The sequence below is a fragment of the Trichomycterus rosablanca genome, chromosome 13, assembly GCF_030014385.1.
Source record: "Trichomycterus rosablanca isolate fTriRos1 chromosome 13, fTriRos1.hap1, whole genome shotgun sequence".
Lineage (NCBI taxonomy): Eukaryota > Metazoa > Chordata > Actinopteri > Siluriformes > Trichomycteridae > Trichomycterus > Trichomycterus rosablanca.
In genome coordinates, this window is record NC_086000.1 from 35124127 (window position 1) to 35149846 (window position 25720).

The following is a 25720-nucleotide window of genomic DNA, read 5'->3' on the forward strand; positions in this document are numbered from 1 at the left end:
CGCAAACTTCACACAGGACTGCCCCGCCTGGGGATCAAACCCAGGACCTTCTTGCTGTGAGGCGACAGTGCTACCCACCGAGCCACCGTGCCGCCCTGTAATGAAAGTCAATTCAGAAAATGAGGTAGACATTTTTTAAATTTACGAAAATTATGTGGATATTTAGCATCATGTCCCACTATAAAAAAAATACAAATATTGTTTTGGCTGACCACTTTAATAGTATTTTTAACTGTAAGGCAGTTGCAGCCTAGTTAAGGTACTGGACTAGTAATCAAAAGGTTGCTGGTTCAAGCCCCACCACTGGGCCCTTGAGCGTGGCTTAGACAGTACGCTGTCACAGTACTGTAAGTCACCAAAAATGTAAATGTACTGGACTAGCGAATTGAACGTTTGTTCAAGTCCCACATCGCCAAGTTGCCACGGTTGGACCCCTGAACAAGGCTCAGCAAGACTAACCCTCAATTGCTCAAATTGTATTCAGTCACATTTGTAAGTCGCTTTGGATGAAGGTTTCCACTAAATGCTGCAGATGTACATCCCTGCAACAAACTGGATTTTCTTCATGCCAAAATTGCCAAGCCATGTCTTTATAGGCCAAGGTTTGTCCAAAACCAAGAAGGATGGAGGTCCCTGCTGAGTCTGGTTCCTTTCAAGGTTTCTTCCTGTAATTTTAAGGGAGTTTTTCCCTGCCACTGTCGCCCTCGGCTTGCTCAATAGGGGGTTTTGGTCTGTTGGTCCTAGATTCTGTAAAGTTGCTTTGAGACAATGTCCATTGTAAAAAGCACTATATAAATACATTTGACTTGACTTGTCCACATACTTTTGGTAACAGAGTGTATTTGCCGTTATGTACAGTAGAATCAAAGACAGTTTTAAACTCTGTATTTTTATTGTAGCATCTCTCTGTGTGCATATCTTATGTGCGAATGGAGTTTCTTCCAGCAGCCGCTCGGCTCATTCATTATTGACGCTGTGGTGTCCCGTAACTGCTTTGTAAATGTGTAAAGCAGAGGTTTAAAGTTTCCTCTTCAGATCCACAGTAGAACGGATCCTAGTGGAACGTGCAGTTTGTTGACTAGTTTGTTGTCAGCTGGAGCAAGAATTGGACCGTTATCATGGGAACAGATGACAGAACTGAAGCTACTTTACCAAATATATACTTTTATTATAGAACTGAATACATCATTTTAGTTTAAACACTTAGACGCTAATATTTGGATGGCTTGAATCGAGAATACCTGATTAGCTGGACTGATAACAATGATGGGTCACATAGAGGAAGAGGTATCATGGCCGCTTGGCAAAAAGGGCAAGCGTGTTTCCTTTCCTCCGGATGAACTGATGGTGTCAGGCTTTGCAGAGAGCAAGGATGCACTCCAGGATGGTAATAAAGCCAAAATTTTATATAAATTCTGTCTTTCGAATCAGAGATTCTGCTTATTTAATCATTAGTGGTGTTTTGGGTTGTGTGTGTGCTATATAGCTTCAGAGTGTTGGGGACCTTGGTTCAATCCTCACCTCCAGTCACTATTAGTAAGGAAGTTGGTATGTTCTCATCATGTTTACATGAGTTTCCTCTGGTTTCCGGGTTTTCCAGTTACCTCAGACCTTCCAAATCATTCGTTCCATGTATTGATTGGCTACTATAAATAAACTATAAGTAAGTAAGTGAGTAAATGTGCAAGTGTTGGCTTGTAATGAACTGGTTCCTTGTCCAGCATTTACGTCTGCCTGGCATCAAGTGGGATACAGACTCACCATAACACTGTCCAGTTAATGTAAGAATATCTGTTTGAATCAGTATCAGAATAATCCAATACTTCATGCTTTAGGATAGAATTGAAAATTAGGAAAAAATGGTACTGGATCGTCCCACTGAAATATATTATATGGCCAAAAGTATTTGGTCACCTGAACATAAGCTTGCTGGACGTCCTATTTCATAAACAAACACTATTAAAATAGAGTGACCTCTATGTGATCTTTTCAGCTATAACAGCAGCCGCTGTTCTTAAAAGGCATCTCACAATATTTTGAAGTTTGTCTGTGTATGGAAATTTGTGCCCATACAGTCAGAAGATGACAGCATTTTTATGGCTGGGCACTGATGTAGGTCAAGAAACCCTCAGCTGATGTTCCAGTTTATTCCAAAGCTGTTAAGTGGGGCTGAGGTCAGGGCTCTGTGCAGGACACTGGAGTTTCTTTAAACTGAGATTTTCTTCATGTCTGTATAGAAGTCATTCTGGAACTGGAAAGGGCCTTCCCTAAACTGGAAGCATATAATTTCCTTCATATAATTAATTTATCACACCTTTTAGCAATACATGAATTTAAACACATGAATTCAATAATTAGAATGGGTGTCCCAATACATTTGTTCATGTAGTGTATAACATGCATAATGGTGATGTGATATAAAGTTATGTATGTATGAACTATTATTAATTGCAAGTATTAGGGGTAATTTACTCCCAATAGATAGATAGATGGATGGATGGATGGATGGATGGATGGATGGATGGATGGATGGATGGGTGGGTGGGTAGTTAGGTAGGTAGGTAGGTAGGTAGGCAGGCAGACAGACAGACAGATCTCTTTAACCCCTAAAGCACTGTAAGGTTCTTCTTGAACAATGCGTTAAAATCCAAGCACTAGCCATTTACTTTATGAAGGCATTCTGAGATAAATAAAAGCTGTTTTAGAGCAATGCATGGCCCTACATTTAGAAACATTGTTAAATAGAGATATTGGCAGCAGATACAAATTTGTAATTATGTCATATTTTGTCTATCATTATATATACAGGGTGTCTCAAAAGTAAAAGGGCGGCACGGTGGCTAAGTGGGTAGCACTGTCGCCTCACAGCAAGAAGGTCCTGTGTTTGATCCCCAGGTGGGGCGGTCCAGGTCCTTTCTGTGTGGAGTTTGCATGTTCTCCCCGTGTCCGCGTGGGTTTCCTCCGGGTGCTCCGGTTTCCTCCCACAGTACAAAGACGTGCAAGTGAGGTGAATTGGAGACTCTAAATTGTCCATGACTGTGTTTGATATAAACTTGTGAACTGATGAATCTTGTGTAATGAGTAACTACCGTTCCTGTCATGAATGTAACCAAAGTGTAAAACATGATGTTAAAATCCTAATAAACAAACAAACAAACAAACAACATCAGCCTTCATACTAATGTAACTTCATTTGATCTCATGTTAAATCAATGATTTACATTTTATATGTGTGTATCCTAATTTTTGAGACACTCTATTTCTAATTATCTTTTAATCTTTTATAGTTTGCCAATAATATCTGGTCTTCCAAAACACAGAACACAGATTTTCTACCACCATCGTTGGTCCACAGTGTATGTCATGTGGTGAAAGACAGCAATTAATAAATATAATATAAATTAAACTGCAGGATCTCAATTATGAATCCAACCAGATTTATTTTGGCATTAGACTTTTGTATTTTCCATTTTCTAACTTTTTTTTCTGCGAGTAAACCGAGTGCTCATGGTTTGTGTGAGGTAAAACACTTTTATCTTGCTTTAATGAAGTAGCAGAAAAAGGAAGCATTTTAAAAATGCCTTCATCAGCGGTGCTAATTGTAAAGCGCTCATTAAGACACAATAAACACTAGATTAGTGCATCAGCAATGAAAGCTTGATGCTGCTGCTGCTGTTGTTGTTGAGATTTTATTTCTGTGCTATTTTAGGTGCCAGTCGAACCTTGGAAGATATCATTTTGGCCTACGAGCAAAGCTGCATAAAGCATGAAGTGAAGCCCAATCTGAAGATAATGGAGCAAATAAAGGTAAAGCAGGTTCATGTGCATTATTTTAATTATATGTATTCGCAGAGTTGCATCAACCGATGCTAATGGTGGATATCAGTGTCTGTTGTTGTGGTCTATAGTACACTCACTGGCCACTTTATAATAAACAGAAATTCTAGTGCCCAGGTTGCCACCGGTCGGCTGGGCGCCATCTGCTCGTTTCTGCTAGGTCGGGATGGGTGGGGTCTTCAAACGCTGTGTAAGGACCCTGATTGGCAGATAGAGAGGCGCCTGTGCAGAGTGCATAGGTGAAAAAGGGTTCCACAAAGAGCTGTGCGCGGGTTGGAGATGCACGGCAAGAGCTTTGGTTCCATTAAACATCACCTTTGTCCATAACTTTGTCAAATGTTGATCAGTTTTTAAAATTCTTTCACTGTTGGACACAACAAGGTCATTAAACGTAGTTAAAATATTTTTGAGTGGCACGGTGGCTCGGTGGGTGGCTCTGTCGCCTCACAGCGAGAAGGTCGTGGGTTTGATTCCCAGGTGGAACGATCCCTGTGTCTGTGTGGGTTTACTCCAGGAGCTCCGGTTTCCACCCGCAGTCCAAAGACGTGCAAGTGAGGTGCACGAGATACAAATTTGTCCATGACTGTTTGATATTAAACTTGAACCGATGAATCTTGTGTAAGCAGTAACTACCGTTCCTGTCATGAATGTAACGAAAGACTGTAAAACACGATGTTAAAATCCTAATAAATAAAAATATTGGTTACCATGACAATCACTTGTGTTTCCACTCAACGACAGCAGACGACAATATCGTAACACAAGATAACATGGTTTTTACCACTGAAGACAGAATGTTAATGAAGAACTTGTATCTGTTTAAAGGCTATAAACTTAAAAAATTGCTATGTAGCCGCTCAGGTGGCGCAGTGGTAAAACACGCTAGCACACCAGAGCTGACATTTCAAACTCGTCGGTTCGAAACTCAGCTCTGCCATCCGACTGGGCCGGGCGGCTACATGAACAACGGGTTCATACAGGAAGGGAAAAACCGGATAGGGACCTCATAACTGATGCAATTACGACCTCTGCTGGCTGATTGGTGACGCCAATCGAGGGATAATGCGATCAGGGTCTGTCTCTCCGTACATAAAGATGATCCGCATATGAACTGAGAAGATGCAGTCGGATGGGGCGTGTGACAGTCTCGCTCTCCTCAATCGGGGCGGGGGTCAGCACCAGTAAAGAGGAAGCATAACGCAATTGGGTAAAAATTGGACACGCTAAAAAAACAGGAGAAAAGAGAGAAAATGCATAAACAAAAAAAAACAATTTGAGAGGGTGAGTGGCTAAAACAGCCTAGCCATGGGGAGGCGCACTTCTCAGTGCAGGTCCCGAGCCCGGATAGAAATAGGTGGGTTGTGTCAAGTAGGGTATCCTGTGTAAAAACTGTGGCAAAAAAGGGACTTAAAAATTGCTGCGTAAGATCTGTGAAACTGGAGGCCACAAAGCGAACATGCCAACTGAAAAGCATGTGTACCTATGACATCAAAGTGTAAATTCAAGAACTGGTGGTCAGCCAAAAGGACAAACCTCAGACCCATCGGTCAAAACGTCACATTTCTAGGGACATTTCTAGGGACTTAGTCAATTGTCACTATTTATTATGTATCGTGGTCTGGTGCTTGACACCTTAAACTTTTTAATGCATGCAGATGTCACACAGAATTTAGTGCACTTTCTTTTTTTGATCACTTGTATTATCACCTCTTTGCATTAATCAGAAATTAGATCAAGCAGAATTATTAGTAGAAATTGTGGCGCAATGAGTGCTCACATTAAACGCACGTGTGTGTGTGTGTGTGTGTGTGTGTGTGTGTCACACGTGCTAATGAGAATCACTGCTCTAAAGCTAATGTAGGTGCTTAAAAACATGTATGTATGCCGCAGATATTTAGCAGAATGCTGCACGTGAATGCATAATAAGGCGAATAAAATAGAACTCGCTGCTTAAAGAGCAAATTTATCAAATTAGGTGTTTTCAGGCAGGGCGGCCCCTCAGGACGGCTGAAGAAAACTATTTAAAGCTGTTTTATTGTACCCGGGGGCTTTCATTTTGTTTTTATATGATCTAAGTGGATAAAACAGAATTGCTTTAGTTACAGCTTCATAAAAGCACAGAAACCAATAATGGGGAACCTGGGGAATTCCAAATCTGAATATTATTATTATTATTATTATTATTATTATTATTATTATTAATTATTATTATTATTATTATTATTATTATTATTATTATTATTGTTATTATTATTATTATTATTATTATTAATTATTAATTATTATTATTGTTATTATTATTATTGTTATTATTATTGTTATTTTTATTATTATTATTATTATTATTATTATTATTATTATTATTATTATTACTACTACTACTTCTACTACTATTATTATTATTATTATTATTATTGTTATTATTATTATTATTATTATTATTATTACTACTACTACTTCTACTTCTACTATTATTATTATTATTATTATTATTATTGTTATTATTATTACTGCTACTGCTACTATTATTATTACTATTATTATTATTATTATTATTATTACTATTATTATTACTATTATTATTATTTATTACTATTATTATTAGTATTATTATTATTAATTACTATTATTATGATTACTATTATTATTACTATTATTAGTATTATTATTATTAATAATTACTATTATTATTATTATTATTATTAAAATTATTATGATTATGATGATGATGATTATTATTATTATGGCTTGCTTTGAGGCCAAATGAAAATATATTCCCGGTCAAAATATACACACAGCAAATTCCTAATTAGTTGTGGTACACAGTTGTATTACTCTGTGTCCATAAGCAGTTGTAGCGGTTAAGGTACTGGACTAGTACCACTCCCAGTCTGCTGCTGTTGGGCCCTTGAGCAAGGCTCTTAACCCTCAAATGTCCCTGCTCCTGCTTTTATTTCATTTGTGTGATCAGTAAAGAAGAAGTACAGCAGTTCAAACCATGCCGATTATAAGCTTATTTGACTGTGGCCAGTATCGCCACATGGGTTTGAATGTCAGGTCGGGCATCTGCATAGACATCATTGCATAATGTCTAGGGTTGCGGGGGTGGGGGTGGTTAAAACAGCTAGCCATTGGTCTTCTCAGTGCAGGTCACTGTGTGGAGTGACTCGTATTGTATGGCAGTGACACTGACATGGTGGTGGTGTGTTAGTGTGTGTTGTTCTGGTAAAGTGGATAAGTGGATTTTTTTAATCCAGAGAAAAGTCCACCAACCAAAAATATCCAGCCAACAGCGCCCCATGGGCAGCGTCCTGTGACCACTGATGAAGGTCTAGAAGATGACCGACTCAAACAGCAGCAATAGATGAGCGATCGTCTCTGACTTTACATCTACAAGGTGGACCAACTAGGTAGGAGTGTCTAACAGAGTGGACAGTGAGTGGACACGGTATTTAAAAACTCCATCAGCGCTGCTGTGTCTGATCCACTCATAACAGCACAACACACACTAACACACCACCACCATGTCAGTGTCACTGCAGTGCTGAGAATCATCCACCACCTAAATAATACCTGCTCTGTGGTGGTCCTGTGGGGGTCCTGACCATTGAAGAACGTAGAGAAATAGATGGACTACAGTCAGTAATTGTAGAACTACAAAGTGCTTCTATATGGTAAGTGGAGCTGATAAAATGGACAGTGAGTGTAGAAACAAGGAGGTGGTTTTAATGTAATGGCTGATCAGTGTATATGTAATGTAAATTAATGCAGCGGTGCTACTGGCAGGTCGGGCGTCTTCCTAGATATTATTGGCTAATGTTGTGAATTGAGGGGTGTCGGTGGCTGAAACAGCCTAGACATCGGGAGGCGCTTTTCTCAGTGCGCTCTTTGTGCAGGTTCCGAGCCCAGGTATAAATAGAAGGTTTGTGTCCAAACTGTGCTAAGATCCAGCCAAAAGAAGATAAAATTGCCCCCTGTCTCTCTCTCTCTCTCTCTCTCTCTGTTAATCTCTTTCTCTCTGATCTGAAGAGACCGTCCTTCGATCTGTGTGGAGTGACTCGTATCTAAACATCATCTAGTATAAATAACTTCCACACATTTAAACTTTAATGCCCGTCATGCCCCCTGGACCGTACTGATGCACTGATGAAAGGTTCGGCAGCATGAAGGAGACATGTTTATTTCTCCTGCATCCTCATACACACATCTTATCTCTTGAATGATACTGTATTAACATCACATGAACCTGATTTATAAATAAAAAAAAACACACAGTCCATTTCTGGGCGACGACGAGAACACCAGGCCGATATTTTAAAAATCAATTAAAAATTTTGTGTATGTTGTAATTTCTTAATGACAAATTGAGTTAGTCATTTTGTCCGTGCTCTTTCTAGACACTGCGGGTTTAATTGCTAATTGTTAAGCGGGGATGAATATATTTGCATATTAATTAGCGCCCGCATTTACATTTTTAATTCGCTGCCTTCAAAGGGTGCGAGATAAAAAGGTCGTGTTATTTTAAATAATTTATCCTTTATTGCAGGAAAGATGCCGAGAGGAAAAAGTGCGGGCGATTTTTAACCCCCGTGAGCATATCATGTTCTTTTTTTTCCTGCTAAAAATGTTCTGAAATATTTTCAGCTAATTAAAAATGGAAAACGGTCCTAATGCAAAGCCACACGAGCAGCTTAGCGAGAAACGCACGGGTAAACCGTGTCCCCATCTTTTTTATCCTTTGTTTTGTCCGTCTCCCTGCTGACACATCAGTACGTTTCTGTCGTACGCGGTCGGCTGCAAAGGGCCTCACGAATTTCCACATTTATTAAGATGAAAAGTGTGAAACAAAAGGGGAAGGCTGGACCGCGGGACCCTGAGCTATCACTGCCGAGACTGTTTGCGCTATATGGGCGTGTTCACCCGCTCCCGGTCTTATTTATTTTCTTCCTGCGCTCACACGGTCCAATCAGACCCGATCAGACATCTTGTTAATGTTTACAGCAGATTGATCTAGCTTGATCGGTCTGATTCCTACTAGCTGCTACGTTCGGTACCATCTGCTGTCTGTCTGCTACATAAACGCCTGCGTACACATAAATTAATCATTTACAGAATATTAATATAGTGCTTTTTTAATCATTTAGTCATTCATTATTACTAATCGCTTCATCATGGTTGTGATCAAGTTGGGTCCGTCACCCTCTTGAAATACTGAAGAGGTCAAGATTACGCACTGGACAGGGCACCAGTTTATCACAGGACACAAACAAACCTAAACACACATTTTACATTCACATTTTATCCAGAGTGATTTACAGTACTGACATTATATTGTCTGAGCAATTGAGGGTTAAGGGCCTTGCAGTGGCAACCTGGCAGTGGAGGGGCTTGAACCAGCAATCTTCTGATTACTAGTCCAGTACCTTACCTGCTAGGCTACAACTGCCCTATAACACACACATTCACAGTGTGCAAAAATAGTCCAACCGATTAATTCCTTGCTTCTGCAGCACCTTTAGGATGAACCAGAACATTAACAGAGAGACAGGCTGTCTCATCCAACATCAGAATCTTTCTATATTTAATTTTTCTTAATTATTTATTATGCTTATTTAATATTTTTTGACAATCTGGTCTTTACAGAGGAGTGGAGCCCAGCCATACAAATGCTTCCATCTTTTGACTAAATAAGCACAAATTCCCATAGGCATACCTCAAAGTCTTGTGAGAAGCCTTCTCAGAACAGTGGCTGTTGTTCTAGCTGAAAGGATCCCAAAGACATCACTCTATTTATTGATTTATTTATTTATCAGTATTTTAACGTCATGTTTTACTCACTTTGGTTACATTCATGGTTACACAAGATTCATCAGTTCAGGTTTAATGTCAAACACAGTCATGGATAATTTATTATCTCCAGTTCACCTCACTTGCACGTCTTTGTACTGTGGGAGGAAACCGGAGCACCCAGAAGAAACCCACACAGACACGGGGAGAACATGCAAACTCCACACAGAAAAGACCCGGACCGCCCCACCTGGGAATCGAACCTTCTTGCTGTGAGGTGATAGTGCTACCCACAGAGCCAACGTGCTGGCCCCAACCAATTAATTCCTTTGGGCACCTTTGGGATGAACTGGAACATCAAGGCCTTCTTATCCAACATCAGTATTTGACTTCACAAAAGTTTTTTTGAATGTGCACACACACACACACCGACAGTCCAAAATCTTGTGGAAATTCTTTACAGAGGAGTGGAGTCTGATGTAACCCTAAATATGTAAATAAATATTGGACACTTAGACATAAGCTTTTTGGACATCACATTTTAAAGACGAATGGTATCTGTTTTTTGAAATGGGATGTCCGACAAGCTGTGTCCATCTCCATCTCGCCCTGTCCTTAACATCCTCCTCTGTTACACCAAACACCTGCATGTCCTCCCTCACCTCCTCTTCATTCACTCTGTCACTCTCATCCCTCCTCTGCACATGCTCGATCCATCTCAATCTCACATCTGTAACGTTGTCTCCAAAACATCCTTCCTGCACCGTCCCTCTAATAAACAGGTTCATAATCCTGTCCAAACTCGTCACCTCTGATCAGAATCTCAGCATCTTCATCTCTGCCACCTTCAGCTTCCTCTCCAACACCTTCATCTTTTCTATTTATTCATTAATTCATTGTGTTTTACCACTGCTTTATCCTATTTGGGGTCGGGGTGGGTCGGATTCACTGGGCGAAAAGCAGGAAACAACCCAGACAGGTCTCCAGTCCATCAGAGGACACACACACACACACACACACACACACACACACACAATCACTGTTTCTAATTGCCTTAATTGACCTGACTGCATGTCTTTGTACTGTGGGAGGAAACACACATGGAGAACATGCAAACTTTACACAGAAAGCACACAGAATCAAACCCAGGCCCTTCTTCACTGCTACTCACTGCCCCAACCTGCCTTCACACATTTCATTTGCACATACACTGATTAGCCATAACATTAAAACCACCTCCTTGTTTCTACACTCACTGTCCATTTTATCAGATCCACTTACCATATAGAAGCACTTTGTAGTTCTACAATTACTGACTGTAGTCCATCTGTTTCTCTACATACTTTTTTTAACCTGCTTTCACCCTGTTCTTCAATGGTCAGGACCCCCCCAGAGCAGGTATTATTTAGGTGGTGGATCATTTTCAGCACTGCAGTGACACTGACATGGTGGTGGTGTGTTAGTGTGTGTTGTGCTGGTATGAGTGGATCAGACACAGCAGCGCTGCTGCAGTTTTTAAATACCGTGTCCACTCTAATAAAACATTCCTACCTAGTTGGTCCACCTTGTAGATGTAAAGTCAGAGACGATCGCTCATCTATTGCTGCTGTTTGAGTTGGTCATCTTCTAGACCTTCACCAGTGGTCACAGGACGCTGCCCACAGGGGCGCTGTTGGCTGGATATTTTTGGTTGGTGGACTATTTTCAGTCCAGCAGTGACAGTGAGGTGTTTAAAAACAAAAATGTAATTATTACAGTTTATAATAAACGTTTGTTTGTTTGATAATAATTTTCAGACTCAGTGCTTTATAATAACTCAGTGTAGCTCGTGGTGTTTGTTTATTCCATCTGTACTAGGGTATAATTACAGCCTCATGTATTATTGTAAAGCATTTAAACGCTAAATATATTTCCAATAATTACAATCCAAAAGCTGTTTTGATTCAAACGTGATTGTACTTAAGTGCTAAATTATGGTTCGGCTTAATATAGAGGTCACAGATTTTAGGATGGAGGTTTCATTGCTGCAGAGCCGATCAGATTGTATTTCATCCTGGTCAGGGTCACAAGGGTCTGATTCATTGGGTGAAAGGTAGGGAACACTCCAGACAGGTCGCCAGTTCATCAGATGGCACATACAAACACACACACACACACACACACACACACACACACACACTTGTGTAACACAGTATACTGTCTAAGCAATAGAGGGTTAAGGGCCTTGCTCAAGGGTCCAACAGTGACAATCTGGCAGTAGTGGGGCTTGAACCTGTGGTGGAATTTTATTATATAAAAAAAAAATTATATTTTGTGTATGTATATGAGTGTGGCCATCTAGATATTAGTTGAAAGGCACAATGGTTTACACCTGGACTTTATGACTGTTATGAGATTACAGCAGGAACACCCATGGGGGGATTCACTGGAATTTACAACTGGGCTCATTTCTAAAGCTTTACATCTGTTTCACCCTGGGGGGGTCTCATGATTCCTGTGAACAATGCATGGTCAACGCATGGACATTTGTCATTAGCCAATGAGACTACACCACGAACTGTATGCAATTTCATGTTGAAAGGTGTTCCTGGACTATAAAAGACACAAGTGTTAACAGCTCTGGGAAGGTCTGGTCAGATTTGTTCTGAAGCCTTCCCGCTGGCGTTACATTCTTAAGAATAAAGGGTATTCTTAATTCCTAAGGCAAACTGGTCTGGTTAATATCGCGGAAAAGCATTTTTTGCCACTACAAACCAGCAACCTTTGGATTGCTAGTCCAATTAGCTAAGTAGTAGCTTAGTAGTAACTAAGCTACTACTGCACACACACACACACACGTCTTTGTACTGTGAGAGGAAACCCGCACAGACACAGGAAGAACATGTAAACTCCACACAGAAAGAACCCTGGCCATCAGTCTGGGGAATCGGGAATTGAACCCAGGCCCTTCCTTCTGTGAAGCGACAGCTCTACAAACTGCACCACTGTGATGCCCGAAAATGCTGTTGTGCATTCAGCATTTAGCAGACGCCTTCATCCAAAGTGACTTACATTACAAGCACTTGAGGATTAAGGGCCTTGCTCAAGGGTCCAACAGTGGCAACCTGGCAGTGGTGGGGCTTGAACCAGCGACCTTTGGATTGTAAGTCCAGTGTCTTATCTAGGCTACAACTGTCCATACACACATAGGCAATTTTTATTAGCTCCAGTTAACCTGACTGCATGTCTTAGTACTGTTGAGGGAACGTAGAGTAACCGGAGGAAACCCACACAGACACAGGGAGAACATGCAAACTCCACACAGAAAGGACCCTTGCCATCCAGCTGGGGAATCAAACCCAGGACCTTCCAATTATAGCCATATTTATATATTTATGTTTTATTTTTAGTGAATTTGTAATCAATAGGTATGATTTGTACTTTGGCGGTACCCAGAGATCATTATCACGTGTGTAGTTGCTTTAAATGTGAACATATCAGCACTGATAGAAGCTGTTTAAAAAGAACTGGGTGCATCACCACCAGCGTAAATGATAAACGACGATTTGTGCGATGATGGATCTGATTTATTTTATACACTCGGGCTCTTACGCTCACGCTTTATCATGTTTATTAGGAGACATTTTTCTCGTGTAGTTATTTTAAACAGTGACTGATGCATGCAGATTATGTACACGCATGGCAAGCAATGGTCTAATGAACGTGTCAGGAGATGACCAGCTGTTTGTAATTAATATACAGCGACTAATTAATATAGAGCATTTTAATTAAGAGGGAACAAACTGAAACGCATAATTAGTTCTTGTAGTGTGAACATCGCTAAACATTTAAATTGTTTAAATGAAAATCATTAGTTTTGACTAATTTGATTTTGTCTTGATGCTAAGACTCCTTTTTTTAATTTTTAATTTTTATATATGTTTATATTATGTTTTTTAATATATATTCTAATATAATTCTTTAATGGATGAGCACTTGTTTTAATATGCTGTACATACACTCAATGTATAGATGAATTAAAATGTCTGTGTTTTAATGTCTCTCTGCATGTCTGTGTGTTTGTATGTCTGTATGTGTGTTTTAGGTCTGTGTGTCTGTAAATTCCGCCTGGGTCTGTGTTTTTATGTCTGTGTCTTAATGTCTGTGCAATTGTTTTTCTGTCTCTGTGAGTCTGTGTTTTCTGTCTGTGTTTTTCAATGTGTCTGTCTGTCTGTTTTTATTTTATTTGAGTTTGTCTGTCTCTGTGACTGTGTGTCTGTCTTAACATCTGCTTTAATATTTGTGCCTGTGTGTTGGCTTTTCTGTTTGTGTGTCTGTGTTAACATTCATGTGTCTGTTTTTCTGTGTGTCTGTTTTTGTGTGTGTGTTTTCTGTCTGTGTATGTGTGTTTCTATCTGCCTGTCTGTCTGTGTTAACACGTGTGTCTGTTTTTCTGTGTCTGTTTTTCTGTGTCTGTTTTTGCGTGTGTTTCTATCTGCCTGTCTGTGTTAATGCCTGTGTCTGTTTTGTCAGTGCCTGTCTTTCTCTGTGATTGTGTGTCTGTCTTAACATCTGTGTCTTAATATTTCTGTCTGTTTTCTGTTTCTGTGTCGTTAATTTCTGTGTCTGTTTTTCTGTCTGTTTTTCTCTGTCTGTTTTTTGTCTATGTTTTTCGATCTGTTTTCTGTCTGTGTTTCTGTCTTTCTGTCTGTGTCTGTTTTTTGTGTCTGTCTTTCTGTCTGTGTCTGTTCTTTGTGTCTGTTTTTCTGTCTTTGTGTCTGTGTCTGTTTTTCTCTGTCTGTTTTTGAGTCGGTTTTTATGTCTGTATGTTTTATGTCTGTTTTTCTCTGTCTGTTTTTCTTTCTGTGTCTGTTTTTATGTTTTTTTGTGTCTGTTTTTTGTGTATGTTTTTCTGTCTGTCAGTTTTTCTATGTCTGTTTTTCTGTGTCTGTTTTTCTGTGTGTCTGTTTTTCTCTGTGTCTGTTTTTCTGTGTGTCTGCTTTTCTGTGTGTCTGCTTTTCTGTGTCTGTTTTTCTGTGTCTGTTTTTCTGTCTGTTTTTCTTTGTGTTTGTTTTTCTGTCTATATTTCTGTGTGTCTGTTTTTCTCTGTGTCTGTTTTTCTGTGTGTCTGCTTTTCTGTGTCTGTTTTTTCTGTGTCTGTTTTTCTTTGTATCTGTGTGTCTGTTTCTCTGTGTGTCTGTTTCTCTGTGTGTCTGTTTTTCTGTGTGTTTGTTTTTCTGTGTATCTGTGTCTGTCTGTATTTCTCTCTCACTGTCTGTTTTTCTTTGTATCTGTGTGTCTGTTTTTCTGTGTGTTTGTTTCTCTGTGTGTCTGTTTTTCTGTGTATCTGTTTTTGCGTGTGTGTTTCTATCTGCCTGTCTGTCTGTGTTAATGCCTGTGTCTGTTTTGTCCGTGCCTGTCTTTCTCTGTGATTGTGTGTCTGTCTTAACATCTGTGTCTTAATATTTCTGTCTGTTTTTCTCTGTCTGTTTTTTTGTCTGTATGTTTTTCTATCTGTTTTCTGTCTGTGTTTCTGTCTTTCTGTCTGTGTCAGTTTTTTGTGTCTGTTTTTCTGTCTTTCTGTCTGTGTCTGTTTTTCTCTGTCTGTTTTTGAGTCAGTTTTTATGTCTGTTTTTCTCTGTCAGTTTTTCTGTCTGTGTCTGTTTTTATGTTTTTTTTGTGTCAGTTTTTCTGTCTGTCAGTTTTTCTATGTCTGTTTTTCTCTGTGTCTGTTTTTCTGTGTGTCTGTTTTTCTGTGTGTCTGCTTTTCTGTGTCTGTTTTTCTGTGTCTGTTTTTCTGTGTCTGTTTTTCTGTCTGTTTTTCTTTGTGTTTTTTTTTCTGTCTGTATTTCTGTGTGTCTGTTTTTCTCTGTGTCTGTTTTTCTGTGTGTCTGCTTTTCTGTGTGTTTGTTTTTCTGTGTGTTTGTTTTTCTGTGTATCTGTGTCTGTCTGTATTTCTCTCTCACTGTCTGTTTTTCTTTGTATCTGTGTGTCTGTGTCTGTCTGTATTTCTCTCTCACTGTCTGTTTTTCTTTGTATCTGTGTGTCTGTGTCTGTCTGTATTTCTCTCTCACTGTTTTTCTGTGTGTCTGCTTTTCTGTGTCTGTTTTTTCTGTGTCTGTTTTTCTTTGTATCTGTGTGTCTGTTTCTCTGTGTGTCTGTTTCTCTGTGTGTCTGTTTTTCTGTGTGTTAGTTTTTCTGTGTATCTGTGTCTGTCTGTATTTCTCTCTCACTGTCTGTTTTTCTTTGTATCTGTGTGTCTGTGTCTGTCTGTATTTCTCTCTCACTGTTTTTCTGTGTATCTGTTTTTCTTTTTATCTGTGTATCTGTGTCTGTCTGTATTTCTCTCTCACTGTCTGTTTTTCTGTGTATCTGTGTCTGTCTGTATTTCTCTCTCACTGTCTGTTTTTCTGTGTATCTGTGTCTGTCTGTATTTCTCTCTCACTGTCTGTTTTTCTGTGTATCTGTGTCTGTCTGTATTTCTCTCTCACTGTTTTCCTGTGTATCTGTGTTTGTCTGTATTTTTTCTTTGACTGTCTGTTTTCCTGTGTATCTGTGTCTGTCTTTATTTCTCTCTCACTATTTTTCTGGGTGTCTGTGTCTGTCTGTATTTCTCTCTGACTGTCTGTTTTTCTGTGTATCTGTGTCTGTCTGTATTTCTCTCTGACTGTTTTTCTGTGTATCTGTGTCTGTATTTCTCTCTGACTGTTTTTCTGTGTATCTGTGTCTGTCTGTATTTCTCTCTCACTGTCTGTTTTTCTGGGTGTCTGTGTCTGTCTGTATTTCTCTCTGACTGTCTGTTGGCCTGTTTGTTTTCTCTGCAGGAAATTGTGTGTTTGAACATGAGAGCTGATCACCTAAACCTGAAGGGTGAGTAAACAGGTTATTTTTATTTGTGCTCTGCATCCCTTCACCTGTAAGAACAGAATTAGTTTTATGTTTCATACATACGGTGCATTCAGACGAGCTGGTTTGACACAGAGAAGCTGTTTGTGAGGAGTCTGCATGTTCCATTCTTATCTACTCAAACTTATTTAGGTTCACTGACTCAATCATTCACTCATTCATTCACTTACCCACTCACTCAATCATTCACTTATTCATTCACTCACTCACTCATTTACTCAGTCACTCATTCAATTATTCACTCACTCACTCATTTACTCACTCCCTCACTCACACACATTCACTCACTCATTCATTTACTCAGTCACTCATTTACTCACTCATTCATTTACTCATTCACTCACTTACTCATTTACTCACTCACTCACTTATTCATTTACTCACTCACTCATTCATTTACTCAGTCACTCATTCACTCACTCATTCACTTATTCACTCACTCATTTACTCATTCACTTATTCATTTACTCAGTCACTCATTCATTTACTCAGTCACTCATTCACTCACTCATTCACTCACTCATTCACTTATTCACTCACTCACTCATTCACTTATTCACTCACTCACTAACTCACTTATTCACTTACTCATTTATTCACTCACTCATTCACTCTCTCACTTACTCACTCATTTTTTCACTCACTCACTCATTTACTCACTCATTTACTTATTCATTCACTCACTCATTCATTTACTCACTCACTCACTCACTCATTCACTCACTCACACACTTAGACGTATATTTACTAACAATCACTCATTCACTCACTCACTGATTCGTTTACTCAGTCACTCATTTACTCACTCGCTCACTCACTCATTTACTTACTCATTCAAACACACACTCACTCACTCACACATACACACACACACATATATTTACTGACATAATCACTCATTCATTGACTTACTCACTCAATAATTCACTCACTCATGTACTTACTAATTCACTCACCCATTCATTCGCTCATTCACTTACTCCTCAATAATTCACTCACTCATTTACTCACTCACCCAATCATTCACGTATTCATTTACTCACTCATTCACTCACCAATTTACTCACTTACTTATGCATTCATTAATTCATTCATTTACTCACTCATTCAATCACTTACGCATACATTCACTCACTCACTCACTTCTGAAAAGTAGACTTCTCACAGGATTTTTGAGTGTGTCTGAGATTGTGTGCCCTTTTAGTCAAAGAAGCATTCCAATTCATCCCAAAACCATTTAGTGTACATTCAGTAAAGTCTTCCACTGTATCATTAGCACTACGTCGATGTTCTGTTCTTTCACCATATATGCTGTTTGTTTGGTAATTTTGCTAATTGAAGGCTTGAGGATTTGAAGGATGACCGAGTTTTTGACACGTGGGACTGGACCCAAATCCTCACAGCGAGATAATATCAAACTTTGCGACGGCTCTTAATTGAAATCTGCACCCAGATCCTGCAGGGCTCGGATTAAGGCGCTGGCATCGCTTTGATGAGAGGGAACAGCGGTTATTGATATGAACGTTCGGGAGATTTAAACGCAGGTCAGCGTCTTGCCGCTGATGGCATCTGACTGCACGAGTCGGTGTCATTATCAGAAAATGGCAGAGGGGATTAGAAAAATGGGATTTCAGATCCCCCTATGTAGGGTGCACTTAAGTGATTATTATAAAAAAAAATACAAATGATTATGCTAATGATGAATAAATTATCTTCTCTCCAGCACGCGGCGGTGAGAGATCAGGCTTCTCCCCGACCAGGAAGATAAGAGTTTCTGAAGGGAAGGGGGCCTGTGCAGCACGAGGCCAATAAAGATCCACTGCTGCGGCCATCAAAGTGTTTCTCTAGGCTTTGTTTAAAAGTCATCTGCTCCTGAAAAATGACTGACGCTTTGATATTCCTCTGCGTGATCGCCCTCATGCGTCGTTCTTACGCTCTATAATGAACGCCAACTGCCAAGACACATCTGTAGAAATGCAGAATGTAAAAAAATGTGTGCTGGGGGGTTTGGGATGGGTGCGTGCGATCATGGGGTTTTGCTCATTTTATGACTTTGATGCATTGTGAGCCTAGGCTTGCTGGTAAAGAAAATCCTCTAATATCACACCAGTTCTGGCTCAGTGTTTAGTCTAAACTCCTCCTGCTAACGTACATGGTTTAGACTTGGCCTGTTTACATGAACTCCTGCACCCTCACAGTCCTGCCTGAACGTTTAGGTCCTAGAGCGTTTATCTGCCCCTAAAACTCAGCTTAAAATTTACCTGTTTTCACAGAACTTTCATTCTTCCACTCTTTTCCCTTTGCCTCTGTAAAGTAAACTTGGGTATGAGAAAGGTGCTTTTTATTATTATTATTATTATCATCATCATTATTATTATTTTTTAATTATTATCGTTATTATCATTATTATTATCATTATTGTTAGTTATTATCATGATTATTATCATTAGTGTTATTATTATTATTATTATTATTATATTATGTTTTACTATTATTATTATTATTATCATTATTATTAGTAGTAGTATTATTATTATCATTATTATTATTATCATTATTATTATTATTAATATTATTATTAATATTATTATTAATATTATTATTATTTATATTATTATTATTATTTATATTATTGTAGTTATTGTTATTAAAATAACTTATTATTGTTATTATTATTATTATTCATAAATTAATAACAATTCTTTTTCTTCTTTTGGGATTTTAATGATTTCCATGACTTTTTTTTCTTCTTCTTGACTGAATGATTGCAAAATTCTTCTCAGTCAAAAAATAGTAATACACAACTAAAAAGAAGTGGTTGTCTACTGCTCAAGTGTTTGAGTGGGAGTGGAGTGGAGGTCTGCTGCAGTAGAGATGAAATACATTCAGGTAATTGGATATGACTAGATTGAGAGGAAAAATGGAGGAAAATACATACAAATATTTATGGTGATGTTTGGTGCTTGGTGAACAGGGCATTGTCATGACATTCCCCAAACTGTTGCCACACAATTCTAAGCTCACAATTTAAAAGTATTTTTTTCTTTTTCAGGCGTTGACTTAGATCATCACTCCTGTGAGTCTCTGGAGGAGATTCTGAAATGCATCAAGTTTAATCTGATCAACCTGCAAGAGGCAAAACTGGAGGAAAATGTGAGTTCATCTTCAATAACAACAACAAAAAACATTCATTTTTGGTTTTTGGTTCAGAACCACTTGTAAATGCTGGGTTTAAAGCAAGAATACACCCTTGATGGGGTGCCAATCCATTGCAAAACAATACACACTCACCCAGTAACTCAATCTTATACTTACACTTACCTTTGTTCAACCTTCAGGCTTTGGAGACCCTGGTGTTGAGGGTACAGCTGACTCTTTTACACACACACACACACACACACACACACACACACACACACACACACACACAATCCATTTTTTAAAATCTCCCACATCTCTTACTCCCTGATTAATTTGGCTTATTATTTTGGTTCATTCTGAACTCAATTTAATTATATTTTACCCACACTGGGGTTTCTGTGACCCCAAAAAGCAGGTCAGTAAAGTTAATGTCAGCAGAACACGAGGGTAAAAGCCTAAGTATCCTATGTTGTTAAAAAGCTACATACACTGTGAGCACTGTGACTGTCGTAACCGTTTGTTGTTGTTTCTTTAGGGAGCAGCATCACTTCTCGATATGATTTTATATTACGAATCAGCCACACAACTCGATCTTTCCTCCAGCACCAGTATGGGAATTTCAGGCTGGCAGGCCCTCTCACGTTTACTTAAACAGGTACAGAAATGACTTGTGAATTGTTATAAAAAATGGTGTAATAAAAAAAAGTTTACCCCCTTACAAAGACTTGAACAGTCTGTAATTTTTATGGAAGGTTTATTTTAACAGAGAGAGACAGAATATCAACAAAAAATAAATTAATTTGTATTTAATTAAGGGAAATAAGTATTTGATTCCCTACCAACCAGCAAGAATTCTGACCCCCACAGACCGGTTATGTGCCCATGAGGCACACAAATTAGTCCTGTCCCTGTATAAAAGACTCCTGTCACAGAATCAGTTTCTTCTGTTCAAATCTCTCAGCCACCATGGGCAAGACCAAAGAGCTATCAAAGGACGTCAGGGACAAGATTGTAGACCTGCACAAGGCTGGAATGGGCTACAAGACCATCAGCAAGAAGCTTGGTGAGAAAGAGACCACTGCTGGTGCGATAATTCAAAAATGGAAGAAATACAAGATCACAGTCAATCACCCTCACTCTGGAGCTCCATGCAAGATCTCACCTGGTGGGGTAAGAATGATTCTGAGAAAGGTGAGGTCAGTCCAGAATTACACGGGAGGAGCTTGTCAATGATCTCAAGGGAGCTGGGAGCACAGTCACCAAGAAAACCATTAGTAACACACTTTGCCGTAATGGATTACTGTGATCTTGTATTTCTTCCATTTTTGAATTATCGCACCAACAGTGGTCTCTTTCTCACCAAGCTTCTTGCTGATGGTCTTGTAGCCCATTCCAGCCTTGTGCAGGTCTACAATCTTGTCCCTGACGTCCTTTAATAGCTCTTTGGTCTTGCCCATGGTGGTCGAGAGATTTGAACGGAAGAAACTGATTCTGTGACAGGAGTCTTTTATACAGGGACAGGACTAATTTGTGTGCCTCATGGGCACATAACCGGTCTGTGGGGGTCAGAATTCTTGCTGGTTGGTAGGGGATCAAATACTTATTTCCCTTAATTAAATACAAGTTAATTTATACCCTTAATTTAAAGTTTTTTTTCTGGATTTTTTGTTGATATTCTGTCTCTCTCTGTTAAAATAAACCTTCCATAAAAATTATAGACTGTTCAAGTCTTTGTAAGGGGGTAAACTTACAAAATCAGCAGGGGATCAAATACTTATTTTCCCCACTGTACATTCCAGAAACGACAATAATTCATGATCATGTGATTTCATAGTGTGTAGTGCTGTACTTTTATAGACAACTGATCAGACATGGGGTGGCACAGTGGCGCAGTGGGCATTGCTGTCACCTCACAGGAACAAGGGTCTGGGTTTGATTTCCAGCCTTGGCACCCAGGGTTCTTTCTGTGTGGGGTTTGCATGTTCTCCCTGTGTCCTTGGGGGTTTCCTTCTGGTATTCTGATTTCCAGCCACAAGTCTAAAGACATGCAGTTGGGTTAATTGGAGCTACTAGAAATAACTAGAAAGGGTGTGTGTGTGTGTGTGTGTGTGTGTGTGTGTGTGTGTGTGTTTTGTGCCTTATGCAACCCAACTGCAACCCTGAACAGGATAAAGCGCTGGTAAAACAGACAGCGAACAAATGAATGAATGCCTGAAATAAGATTTATTCATTTATTCACTCATTTACAACCCAAAAACACAAGAAACATGAAAAGAACACACCCTGAACAGGGTGACAACCCATCACACACTCACCCATTCACTCCAATCACCCCGTTTAGTTAAGACAGAAATCCAATTAGAAAAAATTTATATTATATTATAACTTATATAAAAAAATTAATTTTATTATCAATTATAAAAAAAAAAAATATTATATTATAAATTATGTAAAAAATATATTATATTATAAATTATATAAAAAATATATATTATATTATAAATTACATTAAAAAATAATATTAATCATTATAATTCAAATTATAATATAATTATATAAGTTATTATATAATATAAGTTCATTCAAATTATATTATAATATTATATAATTATATAATAAATATATATTATATTACATATTATTTTATAAATTATATAAAAATATGTTATATTATAAATTATATAAAACATTTATTTTTAATTATACATTACATTATATATATACAGTATATATACATACAGTGTATCACAAAAGTGAGTACACCCCTCACATTTCTGCAGATATTTAAGTATATCTTTTCATGGGACAACACTGACAAAATGACACTTTGACACAATGAAAAGTAGTCTGTGTGCAGCTTATATAACAGTGTAAATTTATTCTTCCCTCAAAATAACTCAATATACAGCCATTAATGTCTAAACCACCGGCAACAAAAGTGAGTACACCCCTAAGAGACTACACCCCTAAATGTCCAAATTGAGCACTGCTTGTCATTTTCCCTCCAAAATGTCATGTGATTTGTTAGTGTTACTAGGTCTCAGGTGTGCATAGGGAGCAGGTGTGTTCAATTTAGTAGTACAGCTCTCACACTCTCTCATACTGGTCACTGAAAGTTCCAACATGGCACCTCATGGCAAAGAACTCTCTGAGGATCTTAAAAGATGAATTGTTGCGCTACATGAAGATGGCCAAGGCTACAAGAAGATTGCCAACACCCTGAAACTGAGCTGCAGCACAGTTGCCAAGATCATCCAGCGTTTTAAAAGAGCAGGGTCCACTCAGAACAGACCTCGCGTTGGTCGTTCAAAGAAGCTGAGTGCACGTGCTCAGCGTCACATCCAACTGCTGTCTTTGAAAGATAGGCGCAGGAGTGCTGTCAGCATTGCTGCAGAGATTGAAAAGGTGGGGGGTCAGCCTGTCAGTGCTCAGACCATACGCCGCACACTACATCAAATTGGTCTGCATGGCTGTCACCCCAGAGGGAAGCCTCTTCTGAAGTCTCTACACAAGAAAGCCCGCAAACAGTTTGCTGAAGACATGTCAACAAAGGACATGGATTACTGGAACCATGTCCTATGGTCTGATGAGACCAAGATTAATTTGTTTGGTTCAGATGGTCTCAAGCATGTGTGGCGGCAATCAGGTGAGGAGTACAAAGATAAGTGTGTCATGCCTACAGTCAAGCATGGTGGTGGGAATGCCATGGTCTGGGGCTGCATGAGTGCAGCAGGTGTTGGGGAGTTACATTTCATTGAGGGGCACATGAACTCCAATATGTACTGTGAAATACTGAAGCAGAGCATGATCCCCTCCCTCCGGAAACTGGGTCGCAGGGCAGTGTTCCAGCATGATAATGACCCCAAACACACCTCTAAGACGACCACTGCTTTATTGAAGAGGCTGAGGGTAAAGGTGATGGACTGGCCAAGCATGTCTCCAGACCTAAACCCAATAGAACATCTTTGGGGCATCCTCAAGCGGAAGGTGGAGGAGCGCAAAGTCTCGAATATCCGCCAGCTCCGTGATGTCGTCATGGAGGAGTGGAAAAGCATTCCAGTGGCAACCTGTGAAGCTCTGGTAAACTCCGTGCCCAGGAGAGTTAAGGCAGTTCTGGGAAATAATGGTGGCCACACAAAATATTGACACTTCAGGAACTTTCACTAAGGGGTGTACTCACTTTTGTTGCCGGTGGTTTAGACATTAATGGCTGTATATTGAGTTATTTTGAGGGAAGAATAAATTTACACTGTTATATAAGCTGCACACAGACTACTTTTCATTGTGTCAAAGTGTCATTTTGTCAGTGTTGTCCCATGAAAAGATATACTTAAATATCTGCAGAAATGTGAGGGGTGTACTCACTTTTGTGATACACTGTACATATATTATTATATTATAAATGATATAACTATATATATTATATTATAAATGATATAAATATATATATATTATATTATAAATTAGTAATTTTTGTCTAATAGAAGTTGATTGGCCAGGGGCGCATTGGTTCCTTTTTCTTATGAAAGGACATTTAATGATCGCTGATTATGATAACGACAGCAGTGTAAATAAAAATACTTCATATAAAGTGTGTCCACGAACATACTGAGCTTTTTTTTCAGCCCTATGATGGATTGGCATCATGTCCAGGGTGTTTCTTTCTTCTGCCCAGTGTTTACCGGCCTGGCACAACCCAGAGCAGGATGAAGTAGTTGGTAAAAAATAACTGATTTCTGAGTCAGACATATAGCTTTTTTTAGTGGGTAGGCACAGCGTATTCTCATATTTGATCGTCCATCTGATTTGTATTGAGAGTGCACTGGATGTTTTGAATTACGGTGCATCAGAAATCCAAAGTCGGTTGTCGCACTTCACTTCCCGCCGATATTATGTTCAATTAGCAGCGTCTCTAGATGAAAGGCACGACAACTTTGTGGACTTCAACGGTCAAACCAAAGGCACGCTCTTACTGCTCTTACCGGAGATCAATTGCATTTCCATCAACAACAAAAGAAAGGAGTCAAAACATCTGGGCACTTCTGAAGTATTGGATTTGGGGGGTGGAGATCATGTTTTTATTTAGGTTTTGACATCTCAGCTCATGAAATTCAGGCTGATGTTTGATAAAACTAAGACAGACACACCAGAGTCCACAGGAAAGGAAGAATTTGGCCTGATTTTTGTCATGTGTTTTCTCAGAGCGAGTGTTTGTGGAGGTTGGATTTGTGTAACGTCCCCATGCTGGAGTATCCTGCTCAGGCCCTGTCGAAAGCTCTTCTTACCAGCAGACTGACAGTCCTGCACCTCGAAAACACCTGCCTGAGTGGAAAGCCCCTCTTTACACTGGGTATGTGACTAACACACACACACACACACACACACACACACACAGGTCAGTTCATTAGTAACACCAAAGTAATAATGAGTAGGACTCTATCTATCATCTATCTATCTGTCTGTCTGTCTATCTATCTATCTATCTATCTATCTATCTATCTATCTATCTATCTATCTATCTATCTATCTATCTATCTATCTATCTATCTATCTATCTATCAATCTATCATCTATCTATCATCTGTCTGTCTGTCTGTCTGTCTGTCTGTCTGTCTGTCTGTCTGTCTATCTATCATCTGTCTGTCTATCTATCTGTCTGTGTCTGTCTGTCTGTCTGTCTGTCTGTCTGTCTGTCTGTCTGTCTGTCTATCTATCATCTATCTGTCTGTCTGTCTGTCTGTCTGTCTGTCTGTCTGTCTGTCTGTCTGTCTTTCTGTCTATCTATCTAACCTCTAAAACAAGGTGGATTGGCTGGATTGGTGGGTAAACGTGCTCGGGTGGCTCAGTTGTACAATACTCTAGATCAAGGGTTCGAATCTCTCTATTTGCAGGCCGTAAACATGAGTAGCTATGTCAGGTGGCGGAACCTTTCTGTGAAAAGTTTGCATGTTTTTCCTGTGTCTGTGTAGGTTTCCTCCCACAGTCCAAAGACATGCAAGTGAGGTGAATTGGAGATACAAAATTGTCTATGACCACCACGTCTCCAGCGTCGGATTTCTCCATGTTTGAT

General features: G+C 39.1%; 1 protein-coding gene across 1 annotated transcript; it reads left to right on the top strand.

Moving 5' to 3' along the window:
* The first annotated feature begins 1266 nt into the window (after positions 1-1266).
* Positions 1267-25008, top strand: si:dkey-288a3.2 (protein phosphatase 1 regulatory subunit 37). Its single transcript, XM_063006747.1, has 4 exons — positions 1267-1387; positions 19562-19662; positions 20186-20305; positions 24853-25008. The coding sequence occupies exons 1-4, from the start codon at positions 1267-1269 to the stop codon at positions 25006-25008; spliced, it is 498 nt and encodes a 165-aa protein (XP_062862817.1).
* Positions 25009-25720: the final 712 nt, after the last annotated feature.